Source organism: Patella vulgata, chromosome 6 (genome assembly GCF_932274485.2).
Source record: "Patella vulgata chromosome 6, xgPatVulg1.2, whole genome shotgun sequence".
Classification (NCBI taxonomy): domain Eukaryota; kingdom Metazoa; phylum Mollusca; class Gastropoda; family Patellidae; genus Patella; species Patella vulgata.
This window is the reverse complement of record NC_065884.2, coordinates 20605692-20628552: the sequence shown is the minus strand read 5'-3', so window position 1 is coordinate 20628552 and position 22861 is coordinate 20605692. Positions and strand designations below refer to the sequence as shown.

Sequence of the window (22861 nt, the reverse complement as noted above, 5' to 3'; positions counted from 1 at the left end):
TGCAAGGGATCCAACAGCAGCAACCACTGCAATCACAAAAGCAGTACCTACAACCACAAGAACACCGCCTGCCTGGGAGCCTGCAGCAACCTCTACAACATTCAAATGAGCACCATATGTCAGGCTTGCAACAACAATTGCAACCACAGGAGTACTATCTGCGAGAGAGCCAACAGCAGCAACTACGATTAACACGTCAACAGCACCAGTTGCTGCTACCCCAAGAGAACAACGCACACGGTTACCGACAGCTTCAACTAGTGCGACAAATAGAACACCACCAGCAACTGCAACCCCAGGAGCACTACCCACAAGGAGGCCAGCAGCAGCTTCAACTGCAACCACAACTGCAGCCTCGTCATCAACAGAAAATGGAGTATTCCTCGTTAAGTCAACAACGACAAGTAAATCAACAACAACAACAGCAACAACAACAACATACACACCAACAAAAATTACCAGAACAGCAGCATCAGCAGTCAAGTCAACAACGACAAGTAAATCAACAACAACAACAGCAACAACAACAACAACAGCAGCATCAGCAGTTACCAAAACTACAACGACAAGGACACGGGCAACGACAACAACAACAGTATTATCAAATAAGTCAACAAAACGGAAATATACAGCAAGAGCTAATTCAAGAACCAAAACAGGCATCGCAACATCAACAGCAATCTCAAATACAGCAACTAGATCAACGTATTCAACATCCACACCACCCGCAAGAAAAACAACAGAAACAACGGCATTCACGACAGCAAGTGAGCGATTTGAAACCAAACCTACCGAAACAACAAGAAGGAAGAAGCACACAAAACGATACAGTGTTAGATAATGGATCATATACTCTATTGCAAACCCCTGTAAAGAACACCCATAGTTCCTTTGGTCACATTGATAATACAAATCAAGAAATCCAGGGGAATGGGCCTCTCCTTGGATTGAGTAACAGTGTACCCCAAGGACTACTCTCCGAATATCTCGATCGTCGAGGTAATACGACAGCCAGTCACCGACATCGTGCCGTGTTAGAATCAAACCAAGGGCCCGCTATGCGAAATGGAGTAGCAGTAGATTCTAATTTAGGTCCAGTTGAAATGCCGCGTAATAGTGGTATAGATCCTGGTCATAGAAGCCCACTCATATTGCACCCTTCAAGCAAACAAATGTTAAATATACCAAATTCAGAAATCGGGATAAAATCACAGCCTAACCCTCTGTCAAACAATTTACAAAGACAGGAACACGTTCATGACGCGGGTAGATATCCTATTCCCCCTAAAGTAAATGCTGCCAGAGGTTCTGTTGACAGCCAAATGACCCCTTGGAGTGGGTCCTTTTCGGACATCGGCCATAGAAGACATGATATGCAATCACATGGAAATATCGTCAATTATAAAGGTAACCCCAACACAAAATATCAAAATATTAATAACGGTGGACAGGTACTGCAGGCACAAGAACCGAAAGATGCGCCTTACAAAGATAATCCAAAATCCGGTAAAAACATATATACCAACACACAATTCTATCCTGACCAAACAAATAACCATGGACAATTACAATACGCAAAGTCCGCAACCGTTAATTCCCATCCTTCACGTGTCCAAAAGGCGCATCGTGGTAATATGATCCCAGATCAATCACCAACGCAGATGGAAGTAAATCCAATATACGTACATGGCAATGATGTAGTACCCGGACAGAACGAGCCAGCTCCAGCGTTGGATAGATCATCTACTAGGTGGGGCCTTGATCGGCATACAGATATGAATAGTGGCACTAGACATGCTGGTGTTTACAATCATCAAGATTCAACATATCCAATCATAGAGCACAATATAGATTCAACTAGCATCGATAGTGGAAAGACGCAAAACAATGGAAAACCAATCACTGCCAATGTCAACAGGCGCTTAACAATTGCCCAACCAAGTATGAATGTATATGCTCCAAAACAAGCGGTTGTCCCATCCTTGGCTGAAGTTTCGACAACTCAAACTGATGCTTATGAAGGGTCTAATCAGAATGTCTCTTCTCTGGCATACAGGCACTTTGGCCATGTCCAAGAACATCATTCGCAACAGCATCAACGACATATACACCAAAGACAGCAGCCAGAACAGCACCATCAACATTCACACCAGGCTCAAGGTCAACAGGATCAACAACAGTCCATTCGACAGCAAATTAAAGAACTACAACCAAACCCCCTGATGCACCAGGAACGAACAAGAGCACAAACGGATATTCCGTTAAATAATGACCCCATTATTCGCAGTGGTGTTCAGATGCTATCTCTTGAAAACCAGAACAATTTCCATAGTTCTACTTCTAATAATGGAAATAAAGCAATCTCTGGGCGCGAGCCTCTCTCCACCAAGAGTAACAACACCGTCCAAGGACGATACCCCGAACATTTAGACCGTCAAAGTAGTATGGGAGCTAGTTACCAACATCATAATCTGTTAGAAACAAACCAAGAACTATCCATGCAGTCGCTGTCACATACAAGTAATGTTATGGGACACGGACAACACGACCCAAATAATGCTCCAAACCCGAGTTCTTACACTGATAATAGAACACCCGAAAATACCCAATACACATTACATCGACCAGGCCAACAAGGCACAGGGGCATTTGCCCCCAGACAAAACGAACCTCCACAAATCTCACAAAACCAAGCTTCTCTTAATAACACCGCAACAAATTCGAATAACTATGCTACACAGGCTATTGACCAGACGCAGTTTGTAGATCAAAATGGTCCCTCGCAGTTGAGTTCATCGAAAGCATATCAGGCTGGCTCTGATCCGATTATGGACACTGTGAGACAGGAAGCTGCTGGTCAGTGGCATGATTCTACCGGTTTAAGTCAATCAAGAGATTTCGGACAACAAATACACGAACCGTATTCGCAACACCAGCCATCCCCTTTAAATCAACATTTCGACCAACCTCATCAACGGAAAAATTATCCTGACACGACCAACATAGACAGCCACGGTCCACGGCAAGGTGGGCATCAAAGCGAATATTATCGAGGCAATCAGTTTCCAGCACCTAATGAATACATTCCACCAAACCAGTATTTTCCCGCTCACCAGTACCCCCCATCCCCAGAATCAAACGCGCATGCGGCACTACCGTCACATCTGCATTTGCCATCATCCAATCTGTATTCACCACCCTCTAACGAGCATTCACAATTGTCCGATCAGTATCCACTAGTATCCGATCAGTATCCACTAGTATCCGATCAGTATTCGCCATTATCCAACCAGTATGCACCGCCATCAAACCCGTATGCACCACTACCCAACCCGTATGCACCGTCATCCAACCAGCATCTATCACTATCGGATCATTATTTTCCACCAGCGGATCAGCATTCACCATTATCCAGCCAGTATGCACCGCCATCAAACCAGCATGCAACAGATTCCAACCAGTATCCACCATCCAACCAGTATTCTCCACCAATAGACCAGTCCAACCAGTATGCACCGCCATCAAACCAGAATGCACCACAATCCAACCAGTATCAACCGCCATCTAACCATCATCTACCACCATCCAACGAATATGCTCCACCACAAGACCAATATTCACCGCCATACAACCAGTATCCGCCTGCACCAAACCAGCATCTACCACCACCCGACCAGTATCTTCCACCACCAAACCAGTATCCCCCACCACCAAACCAGTATCCTCCACCAGTAACCAGTACAAAGATCTTGGTATGAACTGTTTGGTTCTCAACCAAAAGTACATTCAACGGAAACCAGGAGATGGTAAACACAGCATTCATAAACTTCCGTTTGGGTCTTTTCTATTGGGTCTATTTTTATTGATACTTATAAACAATATTTTATTCACATTTGTAGCTATATAGGGGTTGGGTAACAGGCGTGATAGCCTATTGTTTTTGATTTGGATTGCACCTAATTCATCATCAAATGTTATAGTTGTATGTATATATCTATTGGTCTAACGGTTTGTAACATTCTTGTGTATATAGATTAGAATTGATATACATGTTAGATAAACGTTCTTAATATATAAATGATACCCCCTAGATAAAGTTGAGAGCAAAAGGGTACGGATAAGTACCGCCATAAACGGTATTCTAGTTTAGGCTTACTGTTTCTAGAACACACTATACAACTTCTCATTTATTCAAAATATTTTTTTGTGTTGTCGAGCAATCTTCCAGTCAGAAGTCATTGTTGTTGGAGGCAGCACCGTCAAAGAACTGTGTAATGATAATTGTTCGATATGTAAAATAATATATCACCTAATAACACATTGTACAGTAAATACCGCTTGTGTGATAACGTTCATATCCTACTTAGCGATATCTCTTAAGAGATATTACTTTATATAAAATAAAATATCTACTAAAGAATTATATTTATTTATTTGTGCGTGTAAAAAAGGGTTGGGTGACAAATAAAATCTTCTATATCAGAAAGACTCCTAGGGGATTCTTTATATATGGTGCTTTAGAAAGAGTATGTTCTCGGTCGTTTACCTAATACTAGGTTCCCACTATCACGATTCGTGCCGCGATTGAATTCGTGGTTTTAATCGTGGAGTAATCGTGGTAATCTTATCAGGTTTTATCACATATTGAGGCCAGTCGTAACAACCGTGTATCAAAACGTATCTGCACGTACCAGATCGTGGACTCAATAGAGACAATCCTATCGTAACGCATCGCACGACCACTGGGAACCCAACATATATCAAAAACAGTTACCTGTGTATCGCCGACCCTAAACCCTTTTTTCCTATTTCCCAGATTTCCCAGGTCCTGTAAATAGGTATTGGTGTGAAACGGGGGTGGGGGAAGCGTAATTAAATAATTTCAAGACCATGGGACGAATTTTTACTCTTAGGTTGACTTTGTGCAAGCTGAAGATGGAGTGATCCCCCTTTACCGCTTTATGGATTTAGACCACAAATAAGAAAAAACAATTCAGCCCAACAACGCTGTTTCATTGGTTGTAGAAATAAAACAACAGCTTTTGACATAAGATGCCATTCATTTGATAAATGACGGTGTTATCAATATTATAAAATTTGCATAATATGCAATAATTATGGCAAATTGTTCAACCTTTCAAAGATGGGGTGCTGAATTCCATAATAAATCAAACGTGTGACCTTCAATCCCCAACCTCTGAAATTTCATGCTTCAGTATCGCTCTTTTCAAACTACCGTAATACAATTTCATACCCACTGGGAAAACTTATTCCACCCATTACGTTAGGTAATTCTAAATCCTCTGAATTCACAAAATTCTCACTTCCTTCCTGCAGAAATTTGGTCTTCTAACGACACACTCCCGGAGGATTAAGTGACAGATGGTTATGTAATGAAACAACACCAAAATACCAACGCTTGACAACCCCCCCCCCCCACGCTTTAATTCCAGACCGGAATTAAACCATTTTGGACTGATATTCCAACTAGACATTCATCTTTCATAATATGTTTTGTGTTATATTAATTTCAACAATCACCAATGACTAGTTCGTCTTTATGATCCCCCTTGTCAGTGATACAGGACGGAGGGCCTGACAAGGACAACTGTCTAGTCCTTCGGATGATACAAAAAACCGAGGTCCCGTGTATACATTGGAATGCACATAAAAGATCCCTTGGCAGTTGGAATTCGATATAAGAGTAGGCGATAGTGCCGCTGCCTGGGCAAAATTTCCCCCATAGCACACTGTATGGCGTATGCCCGTCTTCATTAGCCCAGTATAGGGGCAGAACAGTAGGACGTTAAACCCCGTTTCATTTCATTTCATTTTCGTCTTTATGGTATGTGTATTTATTGCATTGGGGGCTTAGATTATGTGAGATCTGAATAATCCCAGGTTAGTCATAATGTGCAATATAACGCGACAGCAACATACCCGAGTACACGAACAAAGTGAGTGGCAAAGCTACTTAAATTCGCTTCAGTAGATTATATTTCGTTGTGTTCTTTTATTCATTTCAAATGATTTCATTTAGTTATTTCGTTTCGGTAAATTTCGTTTCATCTCAATTTCATGTAGTTTGACAATTTACAGAAACCTCCAGACTTGAGGACTTTAATACTTTAAAGGACAATATTGGTGCCAGTCATTATCACATATGTGATAGAGCTGGTTAAACACATTCCAGATATAATTTTAACACAGAGATTATTGCTACGATAGCTGAGTAATACAGATTTCCTGAATCGGAAGTGACGAACGCCAAAGGAAACACGAGTCATCTCTCTATATAACTGACTGATTACTTAGCTATCGTAGCAATGCTCTCTTTCTTAAAATTATATTTGGAATATGTTTAACCAGCTCTTTCACTTAAGTGATAATGACTGGCACCAATATTGTCCTTTAAAGGGACAATAACACCCTCGCTGGCTTGACAGGTCCAGAAAATAAATAATAGCCTTATTCTAAGTATTAGATGTTTAAGAGTCCTACCTGTTGTGTAAATTATCTATTACATCCTATTTTACTTGTCCAAAGGGTTCGAAAATATTTTAAAATCCAAGTCACATTTGAAAAGGTTTACGTTAGGCTTTTCAAATCATTTAGTTGAATTTTTCCAATTTTTTAAATTAGATGTGTTAGATGAAATTTGTATCATCAATTAATTGGAATATTGTAGAATAGTACAATTTGTTGACCAGAATAAAGATTGGGACATATTATTCAGTTACAACAAGAGTGGTATTGAGTCTTTAATAACGAGGAGTGTCGTATTCTAGAAATAATATTGTACAGCATGCGCAGCGAGGTACATGTGTGTACCCAATGCCGCGTCGTACGTGACACGAACCTCGTTTTTATCTCTAATTTCCTAATATTTTTGCTTACAGTTGTTATCAGATATATCTGAATGGATTGTTATCTATATACATCAGTATGTCGAAGAGACGAACGACTACATCATCTGAAATATTTATACACATATAACATTTAATTTGATAACTAATTAGCTTTAATTACACAAATCAAAAACAATAATATGTAGACCTTTATACACAGAGACGGTAATTATAATTATAAAGCTATTATTATTAGTCATATAGTCTATGATTAATACGTATTAAATATCTAGTATAAATATTATAAATATTTCTCTACACGCATCATGAGATTGCTGCAGTTCAGATAGATAACAAGCGCTGACGATTTTTAGATATTTAAACATGGAATTTTATGGAATTTCTATTTCTGTCATCTGCAGTGTTCTTTTCACAGCTTTATTGGTATGTTAAATATTAAATTTTTAAAATAGTTTACTGATTTCTTAGCTAAGGCCATGCCAATTTTAATTTCTGTTTTTCGGGAGTCTTGATAAATAAAAAGCCACATGAATTCTATGAAAGTTATATCGTGTAAAGTTTAACACTTTAAACAAAATGTAACTAAAAGCTTTTGAATAGCTAAAAGAGTAGTTTCCTCGACGAAATAAGAAGGGAAATTTTGACAAGTGTTCCCGATGAACAGAAAATTAAATTGGTGTGGTCTGAAGTTTAAATGAAAAGAAATGAAATGAAATTGGGTTTAACTTATACTGTTCTGCTCCGAACTGGGCTACTGAAGACGGGCATACGCCATACAGTTTGCTATGAGGGGAATTTTGCCCGGACAGCGGCACTATGGCCTACTATTATATCGAATTCCAACTGTCAAGGGATCTTTTACGTGCACGCCAATGTGTACACGGGACCTCGGACTAGACAGCTGTCCTTGTCAGGCCCTCCGTCCTGCATCATTGACAGGGGGGGGGGGACTACGCCGGAAAATCTGGAGGAAGTTTCTCGGCCAATGCAGGGATCGAAGACCCGACCTCCAGGCTAGCGAGCCAACGTCTTACCCACTTAGCCACCGTGACCCCCTAAAGTGTTTAAATATTGAATAAAATGTATATTATGAATTCAATGGGTTTTTTGGGGTTTTTTTATTTTACAGATCAATGGTCAAACAGCAGACGGTAGGGACTAATTTTTATTTAAAAGTTTATAAACGTCATTCGAAAGAGAGGGTTGTCTTAGTGAGACTACATCACACTTGACAGTTTGAGACCAAAGCTCTGTGGAATATAGACCGCATTCTTACGCCTTACTATCCAGCTGTAATTCGGCATCATTAAGGTGTCGCAATCGTGCCGCCTGACGCCACATAATGGAGGGCGGACTTATGGGGTGGGGGGCAGTGAGTCATAGTTACTCGAAAAATGTTTGAAAATCTGACAGTAAAAAATTTTTGATTGAGTATGTGTAATGTACAAAACCTCCAGAGACTGCTTTACTTATCAATTCACCAAAAACGTAAATGCAAGAATTAATAAGGTGGGGGGGGGGGCTCACAACTGCGTGAGAACATTAACTTCTGTAGGGGCCCCGGAGCCTACCGCACTGACAGGCTCCTTCCCAGGCCACCCTTTACTTAATCTTTCCCTAATCGTCCACATTAAAAAACATGAATTAGAATTAGTCTATTTCAATCAATATTGATGTTGTTATCAAAATCTGAAAAAATGTTCGCTTGAACATTTTAAAATCAGGGACGACGCTGTGTAATCTATGGTTTCGAGTGCCATTTGTAATGTAGTAGCTTGAAGAAAAAAATATCTGACGTCATTGCTGAAGTATGGCATTTCCACAACCGATTTAAAGATAAACTTCCATTCATTTTGGACCGCTCAAGTATTTCGCCGAACATAACTAAAAGACGTTACAATGTAAATGTGCCTTTCAACCCATTTTTGTCTATTTCAAGGTTCCAACAAATATAGTTTTAGCTCCTTTAAACATTGATAAATTTACATTCATTATTTTCACAGAATGTGGAGGTTACGCCGCCGATGTCATGTTTCTATTAGATACATCTTCCAGCATAGAAATAGACGACTTCCGGAAACAACTACAGTTCACCCAAGATGTCGTCAAGATATTTGATATTGGACGTGAACGTACGAAAGTTGGCGTAGCCTTGTTCAGTGACACGGTATACCCGCAATTTGACTTAAATGCATACAATAGTAAAGGCCATATAGTCGACCGAATTGGCAAAATAGGTTACCGTGGTGGACGTACCAATACAGCCGAGGCCCTTTCGTTTCTTCGCACGAAAGTCTTCACTCAAGATCAAGTGAGGCAAGGCGTTCCCAGGATAGCCATTGTACTAACTGATGGCCTTTCAAATTACCCGGATGAAACAGTGAGAGAAAGTAAAGAATTGCACCTTAATGGTATTACGGTATTCGTTATCGGTATCGGTAATCAAACGGACACTAACGAACTCAAGGCCATTGCTTCTAATCCAGATTCAGAATACGCGTTTCATGTGAACAATTTCGATGCTTTGTATTCAGTCAAGAAAACTTTAGCAGTTAAAACATGCAAAGGTAAGCCCGCTTTATCAACCCAACACTCTGCACACATAGAACTATCTACTTTGAGAATAGATCCCTATCCTGACTGGTCGCCATATTCAAAAAATGATTGTACCACAAGTTTTTTTTTGTAATGTGGTGATAATCCGTTTTACATCTTTCATGAAATCCCAACACTATTGATGCACAGTCAGTATGTAAAAATCCCATCTCATCCCTATTGATGCACGATCAGTTTATGGAATTCCCAACACTATTGATGCAGTTATCTCGTGTATACTATTTCCTAATAATCCGTTTATAATAATTGTATCTAATTTTGAACAATCATGTTATTTGATGGAAATGCTGTCTCTGTTAATGCACGATTATTTGATAAACGTCACATCTATTGATTCACAATTAGTTCATAGCAATCTTTTTTTTTTATAAACAATATTTTTATTCAGATTTGTATCTGGGGAAGAGACATAGCCTCGGTTGGTCTACAATTAGTTCATATAAATCCCACTTCTGTTGGTCACAATTAGTTCATATAAATCCCACCTCTGTTTGTCCACAATTAGTTCATATAATCCCACCCCTGTTGGTCTACAATTAGTTCATATAAACCCCACCTCTGTTGGTCACAATTAGTTCATATAAATCCCGTCTTCATTAGCCCAGTTCGGAGCAGAACAGTAGGACGTTAAACCCCATTTCATTTCGTTTCATATAAATATCACCCCTGTTGGTCCACAATTAGTTCATATAAATCCCACCCCTGATGGTCCACAATTAGTTCATATAAATTCCACCTCTGTTGGTCACAATTAGTTCATATAAATCCCGCCACTGTTAGTCACAATTTATTCATACAAACCCCACCTCTTTTGGTCACAATTAGTTCATATAAATTCCACCTATTGGTCTACGGTATCTCTAATGATCAACAATCAGCGGAGAGAAATCCTACCCAATTGATGCACAGTTAGTTTATAATAAAATGAATTGCGATTATATTTCAGTGGAATTTATAGAACCAGTGATACAGCAAGATATACTGGATACTGATAAATTTTTCCCTGGTAAGTGACAACATGGCAATATTTAAAGGAGCTAAGTCTCTAACTCAATATTATCCAAAATCTTCAACATTGAAAACACGATTTATTTGTCAAATTAAATTAACATTCATGTTGTGATCTTACCGGAAAAAGATGGGCTTTTGATATCCAATATTTAAGACAAAATAAACATTTTACCATTGGTACACGAATCTTGTACCATAATGCGCTTCAGCCCCAGATGTATCAAGAGACTCGAATGACGAGGCTAGACATATTGCACCAAATCAAACGGCGTGTAGACTGGAATAACCAGACGCTAGAAATTTGCACTCGCTTGAGACTGCTGGCTTATTTCGCCAAACATAACTGATTTGAAATTGGAGTAAAAACGGAAACCATTGAATGTAAATCAGTTTATATACATTCATATTACAGTATTATATGCGTTGCGACCCACTTTTGTCATTTCTAGGTCCCAAATGTTAGCTATTTAGCTCCTTTAAATCTGTACAACTCTAGTGATATTATGGTCATGCACGTATTTCGTTATATAGCTTGTTTTAAACATCATACATGTAAATATTTAAAAAAGTGAGTTGTTCGTGTCAATCGTTGTCACGCAGGTTTTGTGTGGCCAAGCTTAGTATTTCTCTAGTTTAGCATACATAATAGTCGGTACAATTTGTTTACGTTTCGACCCATGATGATGTCCGCACGCATATACTATTTTTCAGTAATTATTAATTATAAAACAAAATATTTAGAATTTTAAAAATACACTGATATGTTTATATAACAATTTTGTGGTGTCAAAAGTAAAGAAACATGCGTACTAAGTTTGATTTAGACCAATCGAATACCAATTCATCTTGAACCTGGGTGACCGGTTGTTGAGTGCGCATTAAAATTCAGTCGTGATCTGTGATTTGTTTGGGATCTCATTTGAATTAATTAAATAAAAGTTTTGTAAAACACAAACAAGATTTTGTTTTAGCGAAATATATTGTAACCAGCTAATCTGTCATGATTGTTTTACAACTTTTTATAAAACTTGTCCTCTAGGCTATATGGTTTCATAATATGTTAAAGGTCGCTTATATGGAGTTGTGTACCTTTAACTGTGTTGTCAACATGATTAATTCTACAATAGCTCAAGGACGAAAGCGGCCCGGACATTCATCAGAGTTAAAATACAGATGTGACGTCATCCTTTGATGTTGGCGTACCATTATTTCAAATAATGGTACGGGCAATGTGCCAAGCGTCCATTATTTATAGTTGCAATATTGGACGTATTTCATTGAAATGTACGTGCTGGATAGTGTCTGTATTTTGTTTAATGGTCTCGTGCAAGATATTGCGTAATATATGGATATTGCACTCGTGCTATCGCACTTCATGTCTCGCACTCTACCATTAAACTACACATATAATATGATCTGCCTGGATGATCAAGTCTAATCTTTTCATTTCGTTCGGGTTTTCATTCTTTCGTTGCGTTTTAGCTGTTAGTCTACGTTTAGATTTAAAGATTACCTATAACTGTTTGAATTTCACCTAGACAATGGGATTGACACTTTGCCCTCGCCGTAAACTGTGGTGTCGTATGGGCGTATGGCAGTCGATAAATATGTTCTTAAACCTATATTATTATTAGGGGAGTGGAGTCAAACGAATTATAAATGCAAAACTATGTAAAGACTTATTAGTGTCATTGAAGTATGTTTCAAAAAGTTGAGGATAAGTATTATGCCGATTCATTTAAACGCGATATATATATATATACAGTTTCAGCGGCAAAGAACTGAGAAGAAATAGTTTTCAAAGGAGATTGGATCGTCGTGGGGCGAAAGGCGCACGCTTTAGATCTTAAGGTCTGTCATTCAGTCAAATGGTGTGGTGGCAAAGATTTGGGGTGCATATTTGGAAATAATAAATATCAATATTATGATAGAGCGTAATGTGTTTGAGACAGTTAATGAGTAGAAAATTATTTAAAAAAAAACACTGACTATCCCCTGGCCACCAACTCTCAGAAAAGCCATAAATAGAACCGCGAAACGAATATTATGTATACAACTGAATTTTGGGTTTTATTGTTTGAAATGATGCAAAAGGTTTCTATATGTGGGTGTTCCATTTCATACGTGTGTTCAGGGCGGACTAGATAGCCATGGGCTCTCGGACAACCGGTTTTCTTGGGTCTCAATCGTGGTGAAGAATGCTTGACATGATGGGAATTGAAACTATAGCTTGATTCACGTTTCTCGCACCCGATCCGTAAATGATATATCTCCTCCGATTTAGGTCATTATATTTTTCAGTGGCTGCAAAGATGAATTTTATTTAATTTTCGAAAAGATATTTGTCAAATTTTTCTCCAATCGGTGCCGATGGGCCCCTGATCCCTGAGATTTTAAAATGGTAAAATATGTTGTTGTTGTTGTTGTAGGTCGACTACCGTGTACCATCAGTATAGTCTATGGAGCAGACGTCAGAAGTGCTAGTACCAGAACTACCAGGCAGATCATGTCATTCTTTACCTTGTTAAACGACCGGCTGCAGGATGATTTATACAAGGTTCGGTCAGCACAGGTCATCAACAACTGCCCTACTTCACGTAGATATGTGCCTACACCAAGAAAAGGAAAAAATTACGCCACCTTGCTTCTTAATATGCGTCAAGCCTCGCCAGCATCCTTACCAGCGATAAAGAACCCCGGCAAAGCCATGAGTATTCTGTTAGTTGACACAAGTATCGCTGATCTAGCCAGTTCCAGTAAAGAGGTTTTGAGGGCACGCTTTAAACGTATCGATACATTCGTGGTGGTCGTTGGAACAGAAGCTAGCCGTGGTGTGTTAGAAAGGTTGTTAAGATTTAGAGTTCATACTGCCAGTTTCGGCCAACATGTTTTTGCGGTAGATAATTATGATAAGCTAGAAGCAGCCATCTCACCTCTATTGGGATACATCAAGAAATTGAAGTGTAGTTAAGCGTGAAACAATTTCTGACTATAGACATTTGTAGATAGATTATGTATTGTAATATGTGTTGATCCTCTTAAGAACCCTCTTCCCGGCCATGCTAATATTATAATTGTAGAGCCTTTCTAAAAGCATGCGCCTCACATTGTTTCCGCTTATACTCTCTACCCTGTTGGACCATCGTTTTATGACGCTACACTCTCTATATGGACCATCGTTTTATGACGCTATATTCTCTACCCTGTTGTACCATTGTTTTATAACGCTATATATACTATCTACCCTGTTGTACCATCGTTTTATAACGCTATACTCTTTACCCTGTTGTACCATCGTTTTATAACGCTATACTATCTACCCTGTTGAAATAAAATTGAACCATATGTTAGTCCCGAAATGACCTAGTTTGTGTCGAGAGGTTAAACACTCTATCCTGTTGTACCATGTATATATTGTTGTCCAAGATGACTTATAAGAATACTTTATGAGACTAATGAATAAAAAACGACAACGTATTAATTGAAAGTTGATTATATGGAAACGAGCTTTAATAGTAAGTGTGTGTGTGTGTGGGGGGGGGGGGGGTACCATACATAAAAACCAAATAAAATAGATCGCAGTAGCACAAAGCAGCGGACAAGATAAAAAAAAAACCACTAAACACACGGACTGTTGGAAACATTGGTTGTATTTATGGGATATATTTAACGTCGATTTCGATCTATTATCAAACGCATAAAGAGTTTCAAATAATATATCGTTTCTTTGTATACTTTGCTGACTAATCAAATACAACACTTAATAGCACTGATAACGTAAAGAAAGGGCGAGGGAGGTGTCAGGGGCACTAAATGGTGGGGGTTGGGGCGAAACTTGTCTACTGCTTTGAAAAGTAATTATTTTTCTGTCGGGGAAATGAAATGGGGTTCAACGTCTTACTGTTCTGCTCAAACTCTAGGCTATGGCTCACTCTTATATCGAATTCCAACTGCCAATGGATCTTTTACGTGCACGCCAATGTGTACACGGGACCTCAGTTTTTTCGTACAATCCGATTGACTATACGTTGTCCCTTGCCAGGCTCTCTGTCCTGCACCACACCGGAAATCCCGTGGCCCATTTTTCTGTTAGGACAGTAGAAGGACGTCTGACATGAACATTTTCCCACATTGGTTTAACAATTTAAGTATTGTAGCCGAAGCATTTAGTGCTACTAGATATGTCGCCTTGGGTTTGGGATTTGGTGTGAAACACGTAACAAACTGGCCTTTGGTATTAATAATTAATAACAGATTCAGGAATTGGTGATACATGGACGAGGTTTGGAGCGATTAACCTAATACGTTCATATATACATTAACGCTGAATGAAAAATATACGGTTTAAACACCCATGTCTTGATTGAGAATACAAATGAATCATCATGGCTATGAGCTCGGATTGTTAACTTAAATATGCGGGTCTAAAATGCTGCCATTGCTCAAGGAAAGCGAAAAAACCCACGAGCTTGTCACGTACAACCAGGGAATCGAAACCACGCCAGCTGACTCAATGACAGACCTTATGATACAGCGCGCACGTGCTAACCAATCGGCCATCCAACCCCCCAACCCCCAAAATGACAGAATCTTACGTGTCTGATGTAATATAATTCGAAATAATTATGTACAATTGGGAATGCTTGTATATTTTACATGTTGTGCGAAGCCACAGTAAACGAAATTAAATACCAAAATATCTAATTCTCTTTGAAGAGAATTGTCGACCATTTTGATTGTTTCCCTTTATTTTTTAAGATTGGCCAAATAAAGTGCCCGAAATCTAACAAAACACTAATTTTACTTTTCTTTTAATTGAATACCACGAATTTGTACTGAATTGACTATGGATTAAAACATTTTGTCTGGAACCAATCTTATTCTTTGTGTGACATATTTCATTGATTATTGTTTGTGAATGCAGCTGCAGCAGTCCAGATTGGATAATCGGTATTCAGGTCGGCATAGAATGGGATTTCGGTTGCAAAACCATTGTACAACTTTGAAGTTGCTCAACTCACGGGCTAGAATAGCAGATAAACGGATTTGCAGCGGTTAAATATTCTCGGGGATGGCCAGGCCCCTATTCCTCGCGGCTCCGTGGACTAAATGATTGATTGGTTATTTGAAATTCAGGCCAGCCACAAGGCAATATGGACCACGTTCAAGTGCGGGATGGAATTAAGGAAAACACGTTTTCCAAATTTTCATGGGGAGGCCCCTACACAGTAAACCCCGCGCTTTCGGCGCTCGCTAATGACCGGCACGGCCGTCTATAAAAGGGGATTTTATTCGGTTATTTGAGGTCTGACATCCGGTGCCGACTCTAAATGATTATATCATTGAATGGAATTCTGGTCAGCCAGGGAATTTTTTCGAGCATTTCAGGTGTGCTCCCCCCACTCCCCCCCCCCCCCCCCGCCCCAACATTCATCAGACTCGTACGCTTATGCATGGGTGGTAGTAATAACGCAATCCGTCTTATTGTTAAAATTTGGCGAGAAATGTCAAAAGCGGTTAGCTCATACATCACTGGTGGTCATGTTGACGTAACTTTACAGCAATGTTGCAACGTCGGAGAATTACGACATGCCATGACTTTTTAGTTCACTATTATTTCTTGGAGCAGAAGACAGAATTTGCCTATGACGTAATACCTTATTAATTTAAAGACGTTAACTCAGTAGTTAAGAAAGACATACAGTTACATAGTGTGGCTTGTTAAGTTTCTGTTAGTGTCACTTCTGGTATACATCCCGTGTTTACACTGGGAAAGTGTAAAGCCGAGGGAGTAAGGGGTGAAAAGGCTCAAGTTTAAAACTGGCCACAATACTGTCCAGGTAAGACTATTTTTTTTTAAAAATAGTATAACCACGACTCGGTTTATTAAACAGGTCGGTTTCCGGCCAAGTGGTGCAGATAAACCATGTAAATAGTCGCCGTAGGTGCAACGAAATCAATAAAATGAACAATCGCAGTTTTCCGAATGCCCAATGGTGTCCAAAAGCGAGGACCGTCAACATTTGAGAATAATAGGTCATTGGCTAGATTATCCGGCCTTTTACGTTATCATGAGCAAAGTCTAAGGGAGGTAATGACCGAAGTATTGTTTGAGTTGTATAACCTGATCCAAGTGTTTTTATTTTGGGGAATTTTAAATACCGTAATGATAAATAAATGGTTTCGGGTGTTTTCGAAATGGTGTATACACATCACTAACCATGGCTTCCATTTTCTAATCGTATTAAGAGTTTGCTAACGGTATGCCCCCACTGTCTTGTGATGCGTTACGATGGGTTTGTCCACAAAATATAAGATCTGACAGGACCACCACGGTTACTTCACGATTAAAACTAAGATTTCAATCGTAGCGCGAATCGTGATAGTGGGAAACTACCATAAGGCATTATAATTTATTCCATCATGGCGCCAACAATTCTTGCTTTATGTGTACTTTATTTTAAACTTTACAAATAATGTTCTTAAAGATGCATTATGTTAGAGCTAAAGCTGCCTATTGCATTTCTTTCTTTTGTCCTCAAGTGTTATATAAAAGCTATTAATTAGACATTTATTCACATGACAAGCCCATAATCACCGCCTTGGCTATCGGATGGTCGTGATTTTCATCGATTGGAACACGATCGCCACTTAATGATTTAATTTCAAAATTGATAATCGAGATTTTGTTAATTATCGTAACAATGGTAGCAATCGAAATCGAGACTACGTTATTTTGATCAAAACTTCAAAAAGTCATAATGTCGCTCAGAATAAAGTAATTTGACTGAAATTTTCAATTTATTCCCTTTTCATTATCCATTTTTAAACAATTATAGCAAGAACTGCCAGCTCTGTGTCTGGGATAAATAGTGCACAGAGCGAAAGCGGGGATACTAAAATGGGCATGTATATGGTGGCTCATAGTGGCCATGTTACATTTCCACGTTTTCTAAACCCAAAAACAGTACGACATATTTAAAGTATAGGGAGAAGACATGACCAATTTTAATTTGAAAAACTTCGTAACGTTGTGTTATTGACTACACGCTTTGGTCTCTTTCAACAAAATACATAATGTTGCCAGAACTATAGAAGGAACTCATTATATTATGCAAGAAGTTGAATAAATAAATACAAATAATGCTTGTACCAAAGAGAATTAAATTATTATGCATATTATTTTCCTCAAAGCAGTGAAATATTTTACGCACAAAACTAAATTATTTTTGATATTATTCAAGTAATTTAGAAATACAACATTATAACAGACGTTAGTTACCTATGTTAAAGATACATTAGTTAAGACTTTAATAAAGAATTGGCCATTCTTCGATAATAATTCCAAAATAGATGATAAAAAAGAACATTGAAAATTTCAGTCAAATTACTTTATTCTGAACGGAGTTGACACGGTTGGAAGTTTGGGCCAGAAATAGGCATCAACTGAATCTACGAGTCTACGAGAATTGCTGATCATTTGATTGACAGACGATAACTCCACCCAAATATTCTCGATTATCAAATAACATCCTCAATTTCTATGGTACCCTCGCTTGGTAAGCCTTTCATCACCAGTTTCCGGTATTGACGTCAGTGACTAACAGTAAACGTTAGCTTGGTCGGCCATTTCTTGATTTAATTTTAAATGGACGACTGTTTAAATCCAACCTGTATCCAAGCCATCCGAGGGTCTACATAGTTGATTTTGAGCTTGTCATGAAAAGGTCTAATTAATAATTTCTATAACATCTGAAGCCTAAAGAAAGAATTGCAATAGGCAGATTTAGCTCTTGCATAATGTATGTTTAATTCCTCAAATGAGAAGTACTATTCACTACTAGCAGGATACCCGGCTTCGCTCGGGGGTCATAACTCCGAAACCGGAAGTGGTAGACTAACGCCACCTGGCCTATGTTACTCCCCGGTCCGAGCTACCCCTATACCCTAAATTTCAGACTCGGGGCAGACCTAGTGTAGCCGTCAATCCCGAACAGACAGACAGACAGACAGACAAACGACAGTCATAAATATATAGATAGATAGATAGATAGATATTATGTAACGAAATAATAATTCTTTAGAACGAATTAATACGTTTAAACGACTGAACGTACTTTAGAATTTCGTTAATTTCTGTATCTAATCAAACAATTTGCTAAGTTGGACTTTTGAAAAATGTAGCATTATGACTATTCGACATGGCTATATAACTGATATAAATGGTAATTATTGAGCACGTGGCTTTGATTTAGCGTAACGAGATCTGTTAATACGTATGAATCAAATGCCAAACATATTAACATTTTATTCGCTAGGGTTTAAAGACCTACTGTTATGCCCCGATTGGGCTAATGAAGACCGACATACGCCAAACAGTGTGCTAAGAGGGAAATTTTGCTACGGCCTACTCTTATATCCAATTCCAACTGCCAAGGGATCTTTTACACTTACCGCCCCTCGTTGCTCTGAGCTAGTTACGGCCCTGGGAATTAAATCTCAATATTTTCCATAATATTCGTAATTAAAAACACGAATTAGAAATCAATATTGGTCCATATAAATGGCGTTATCTTGCCGTGAAAATACGGTATCTTAATATTCAATATTTAAGACACAATGAACATATTATAATAAGTACACAAGTCGTGCATACTATGGATTCAGGCGCCACTTGTTATGAACACAGAATAACATAACTTACGGAAGTAGCAATGGCTGATTCACAAATTTAAAAAAAATAGTGTAATAATGACTAAGCAGGCATATACGACTGTAGTTTAATTTAGACTGTTCACATATTTTAACAAACATTTGATTAAAAATTACAATATATTATTTTTAAAAAATAGAAATTAAATAACTTTATATACATTCATATTACAGTAATATGTGTTTTTAGACTCATTTCCGTCTATTTTAGGCTAAGGTTCCAAAAAACTAGAGTCACACGCTCTTTAATAATTAAGTCAAACAATGATTAAGAAAATTTGTCCATCAATCATACTCAACCAGTACGAACTTGGGCTCATTAGAGCGGCATAAGTAACGTCATTGTATAATCTGTCCAGCCTGGGGCACAATACCAAATTTACAAAGCACACATTACACAGGAAATTGGAACTGGCAAGTTATACATCACAGCAATGTATCACACCGAAATATCTACAAAAGGCCTACAATAATGGCGCTGAGTATTAGCTTGTGTGCATTATCGTTATGTAACGGGTAATGTTATTCCCTCCCATCGCAGTACTCAGATGAAATATTAGCCCCGTTTAAACTTCGCCGCGATAAACGTGCCGTTCTCGGCACGGTACCGGGCCGCGATAAATTTCAAGAAATTTACCCGTTAAAATTAATCTACAATGACCGGTCTCGGAACTGTGCCAGGCACGCAAAATTTGGAACTCTTCACAGAAAAGTTAATTTTAGTCCCTATACAAATTACCCGGATAAAAACAGTTGTGGTGGTTGATTTAGTTTGGGCAGCCATTTCGACAAATCTGATCACAGAACTGTCAAAGGTCGCGGGAAAAAAGTTCAAGGTTCATTTGGCGTAATTCGTGCTGAGAACCGTTCTCAGACCGGATAGCGTTTACACTACAAAAATTGAACCGTGCCCTGCCCGGCACCATGCCGAGACCACCTCACTTCAGTGGGCCAAATTGGCACGGTACTCAATACGGCACGCTTATGTTTGACCCGTTTACACCACAAACAAATTAGCCGTGCCGTGCCTGGCACCCTTAAATTTGTAATGTAAACCGGGTTTTAGATGCGGAGTAGCCCCGCTTTGTCTAGAAACTGGAAGATACTAAAGAATCCACGTTGAGAACCGTCGTCTTTGTTTTTATTGTACCGATAACGTCGAAAATGAATGCATTTTAGAATGCGAACTATAATAGCTATTTAAGAAAATAATGTTCTATTTACCTTTATACAAGTTGTGCGTCCAAACGTTTAGTCTTTTAATAACTCTGATAAAATGACTTTTGTTCTGTCCAGTGGTGAAACAGTCAAGTTGAGTGTCAGAACCTGCTGCGATATTTAAAAAAAAAACAACTAAGACGAAATTTGTACCCATGTTCGTGAATGTGGGTGTGTTTTTTGTTTTTGTTTTTGTTTTGGAGGGGGGGGGGTAGTCTAGATATTTATTTTAGAATTTCTGTCTTAGGTGTATTTTATATGTAATTTGTATTTTACTATGTTTATTTATCCCCCCCCCCCGATATTTATGTTATGTATGGTCTCTCATAATTCTTAATGAATGTCAGGGGTTTTTTAAAGGGCCAATCTCGATTATATTTTGGAGAATAAAACTGCTTACTTTTGTGTTAAAATCCCTTAAAATCCTCTACCTCAGGGCCGAGCAACTAACTCAATATACGTGATACGTTTTCAGACAACCTAATCCCGTCAGTCTTCATCTGGAATTGGCGACCGGTGTCCCAAACTGTATAATACGGTGTCTGGATAAAACGAGACTTTTATTTTATAAAACCAACGTGTAGGTGAAATTTACCTTTCAATATCAAGTACAGCACATGGGTCAACCACTGTATAGACCTATACAAGAACGGCAATAGATTCTCAGGTCACTCAGCAAAAAAAAAATGACGGGAAATGTTAGAAGAGTTACGTGTCCAGATAAGCGGTTTTGACGTTCACGTACAAACGACTCCATATTTTGAGCTGTAATTTTGAGACACGGTAAATACACTATTCCTCTATATTTTGGTGCTTAAATTTCATACGTACACGGATTTTTATTTCTTAGACTCTGTTATAATCGGAATGGTCTCTTTGAAACTTAGTATATTTTAATTTTGATGTATTTATAACTGGTGAGACGTTAATAAACTACTGTCTGAAGCCTTTACTATTATGTAGTCCACACTCGTTCATTATCCAGATAATAAATCAAAAGACGACACGTCACTGTACTTGTAATGACTGAATTCTGTCAAGATTTCACTGAAGGCAATAATACTGTACAAGTGCACCTCTTGTTTAGTTTCTTGAATGTTCGTGGATAAATAAATTAAATGATGACTCTTGTTGATTGTTGATATTTATTTATTCGTTGGTTACAATTAATCACCATAAAGTATAACACATAATTATTGTTAACAATCTTGATAACTCTTTGAAATCTCAATTGATTAAGAGGCAACTAACTCTTCGCTGTCTCCACTACTTGTCTATGGGGCCTATTTCGTCGATGCGGACAAATTCAATTCAAAATGGAAGATTCTCCAACTGAACTGCGCATGAGCAAACATAAATAATCCGTATATTCTTGGGCATCCCACCGTTTATTCCATAAAATAAAAGTATTATGTCCATTTTACTGAATATTCCATAGAAATACTTCACACTTTTAACACCTTTTCCCCCCAAAATAAACCCAATGATTAACAGAAAAAAAAGAGTTAAACTACGGGATTCGGCCATATAGGAATGTGATCTGAATTCGATGTCCTAATGACGGTTTGTAGAAACGTTCCTCACTTCACTGACTCGTTTGGGTCTATATATGAAGACGTGAGAGAGAGAGAGAGAAATGGGGTTTGACGTCCACTCGACACAAACTAGGTCATTTCGGGACCAACACATGGTTTAATTTTATTTACATAATTCGCTTGCGCGTAGGGGTCTTTAGCAGTGGGAGGAAATCGGAGGACCCGGAGAAAACCCACGAGGTTGGACAGGCGACCCTGCTCCTTGCCACGTACAACCGGGGATTCGAAATATATGAAGACCGTGAAATGAAATGAAAATGGGTTTAACGTTCTACTGTTCTGCTCCGAACTGGGCTAATGAAGACGGGCATACGCCATACAGTGTGCTATGAGGGAAATTTTGCCCGGACAAACTGTTACGGGATCTTTTACGTGCACGCCAATGTGTACACGGGACCTCGGTTTTTCGTCCCATCCGAACGACTAGACAGCTGTCCTTGTCAGGCCCTCCGTCCCACATCACTGACAAGGGGTAACCAGCGTCTTACCCACTTAGCCACGCGATCCGCCTATAAATGAAGACGACTTACCTATTTTATAGTATAAGTGTAGGAGGACCATTACACGCAAAAAAAACCTGTAAAATAAACCTACGGACAAGATAGAATACATAGACATTACAAGAGGGACAAATATCAAAGCGTCTAGTCGTTCGGATGGGACGAAAAACAGAGGTCCTATGTACGTAAAAGAAACTTTAGCAGCTGGAATTCGAAATAAGAGTAGCGTCGTATGGCAAAATTTCTCTCAGAGCACACCGTATGGCGTACACCCGTCTTCATTATCCCAGTCGGCGCAGACCAGTAGGACGTTAAACCCATTTCCATTCATTTCATTTCT

General features: G+C 38.7%; 2 protein-coding genes across 2 annotated transcripts in view; both read left to right on the top strand.

The window, feature by feature from the left end:
* LOC126824293 (adipocyte plasma membrane-associated protein Hemomucin) overlaps positions 1-6919 on the top strand; it is a 32266-nt gene extending 25347 nt beyond the window's left edge. Inside the window, exons 2-4 of the mRNA XM_056101710.1 lie at positions 392-497; positions 3591-3731; positions 6900-6919. Of these exons, the coding sequence (XP_055957685.1) occupies positions 392-497; positions 3591-3731; positions 6900-6919 (267 nt within the window). The remainder of the gene's footprint in view (positions 1-391; positions 498-3590; positions 3732-6899) is intronic.
* Positions 6920-7158: 239 nt separating this feature from the next.
* Positions 7159-15367, top strand: LOC126824155 (collagen alpha-5(VI) chain). Its single transcript, XM_050553330.2, has 5 exons — positions 7159-7292; positions 7999-8020; positions 8873-9436; positions 10432-10491; positions 12926-15367. Exons 1-5 carry the CDS (start codon positions 7233-7235, stop codon positions 13465-13467), a joined length of 1248 nt encoding a protein of 415 aa, XP_050409287.1. The 5' UTR covers positions 7159-7232; the 3' UTR covers positions 13468-15367.
* The last annotated feature ends 7494 nt before the right edge of the window (positions 15368-22861 follow it).

Bases quoted from the DNA above. Each gene is read 5' to 3' on its own strand.
- LOC126824155 (XM_050553330.2), top strand. From the start codon at position 7,233: ATGGAATTTTATGGAATTTCTATTTCTGTCATCTGCAGTGTTCTTTTC. The intron at 7,293-7,998 runs GTATGTTAAATA...TTTATTTTACAG, and splicing joins TTCTTTTCACAGCTTTATTG to ATCAATGGTCAAACAGCAGA. The intron at 9,437-10,431 runs GTAAGCCCGCTT...ATTATATTTCAG, and splicing joins AGCAGTTAAAACATGCAAAG to TGGAATTTATAGAACCAGTG.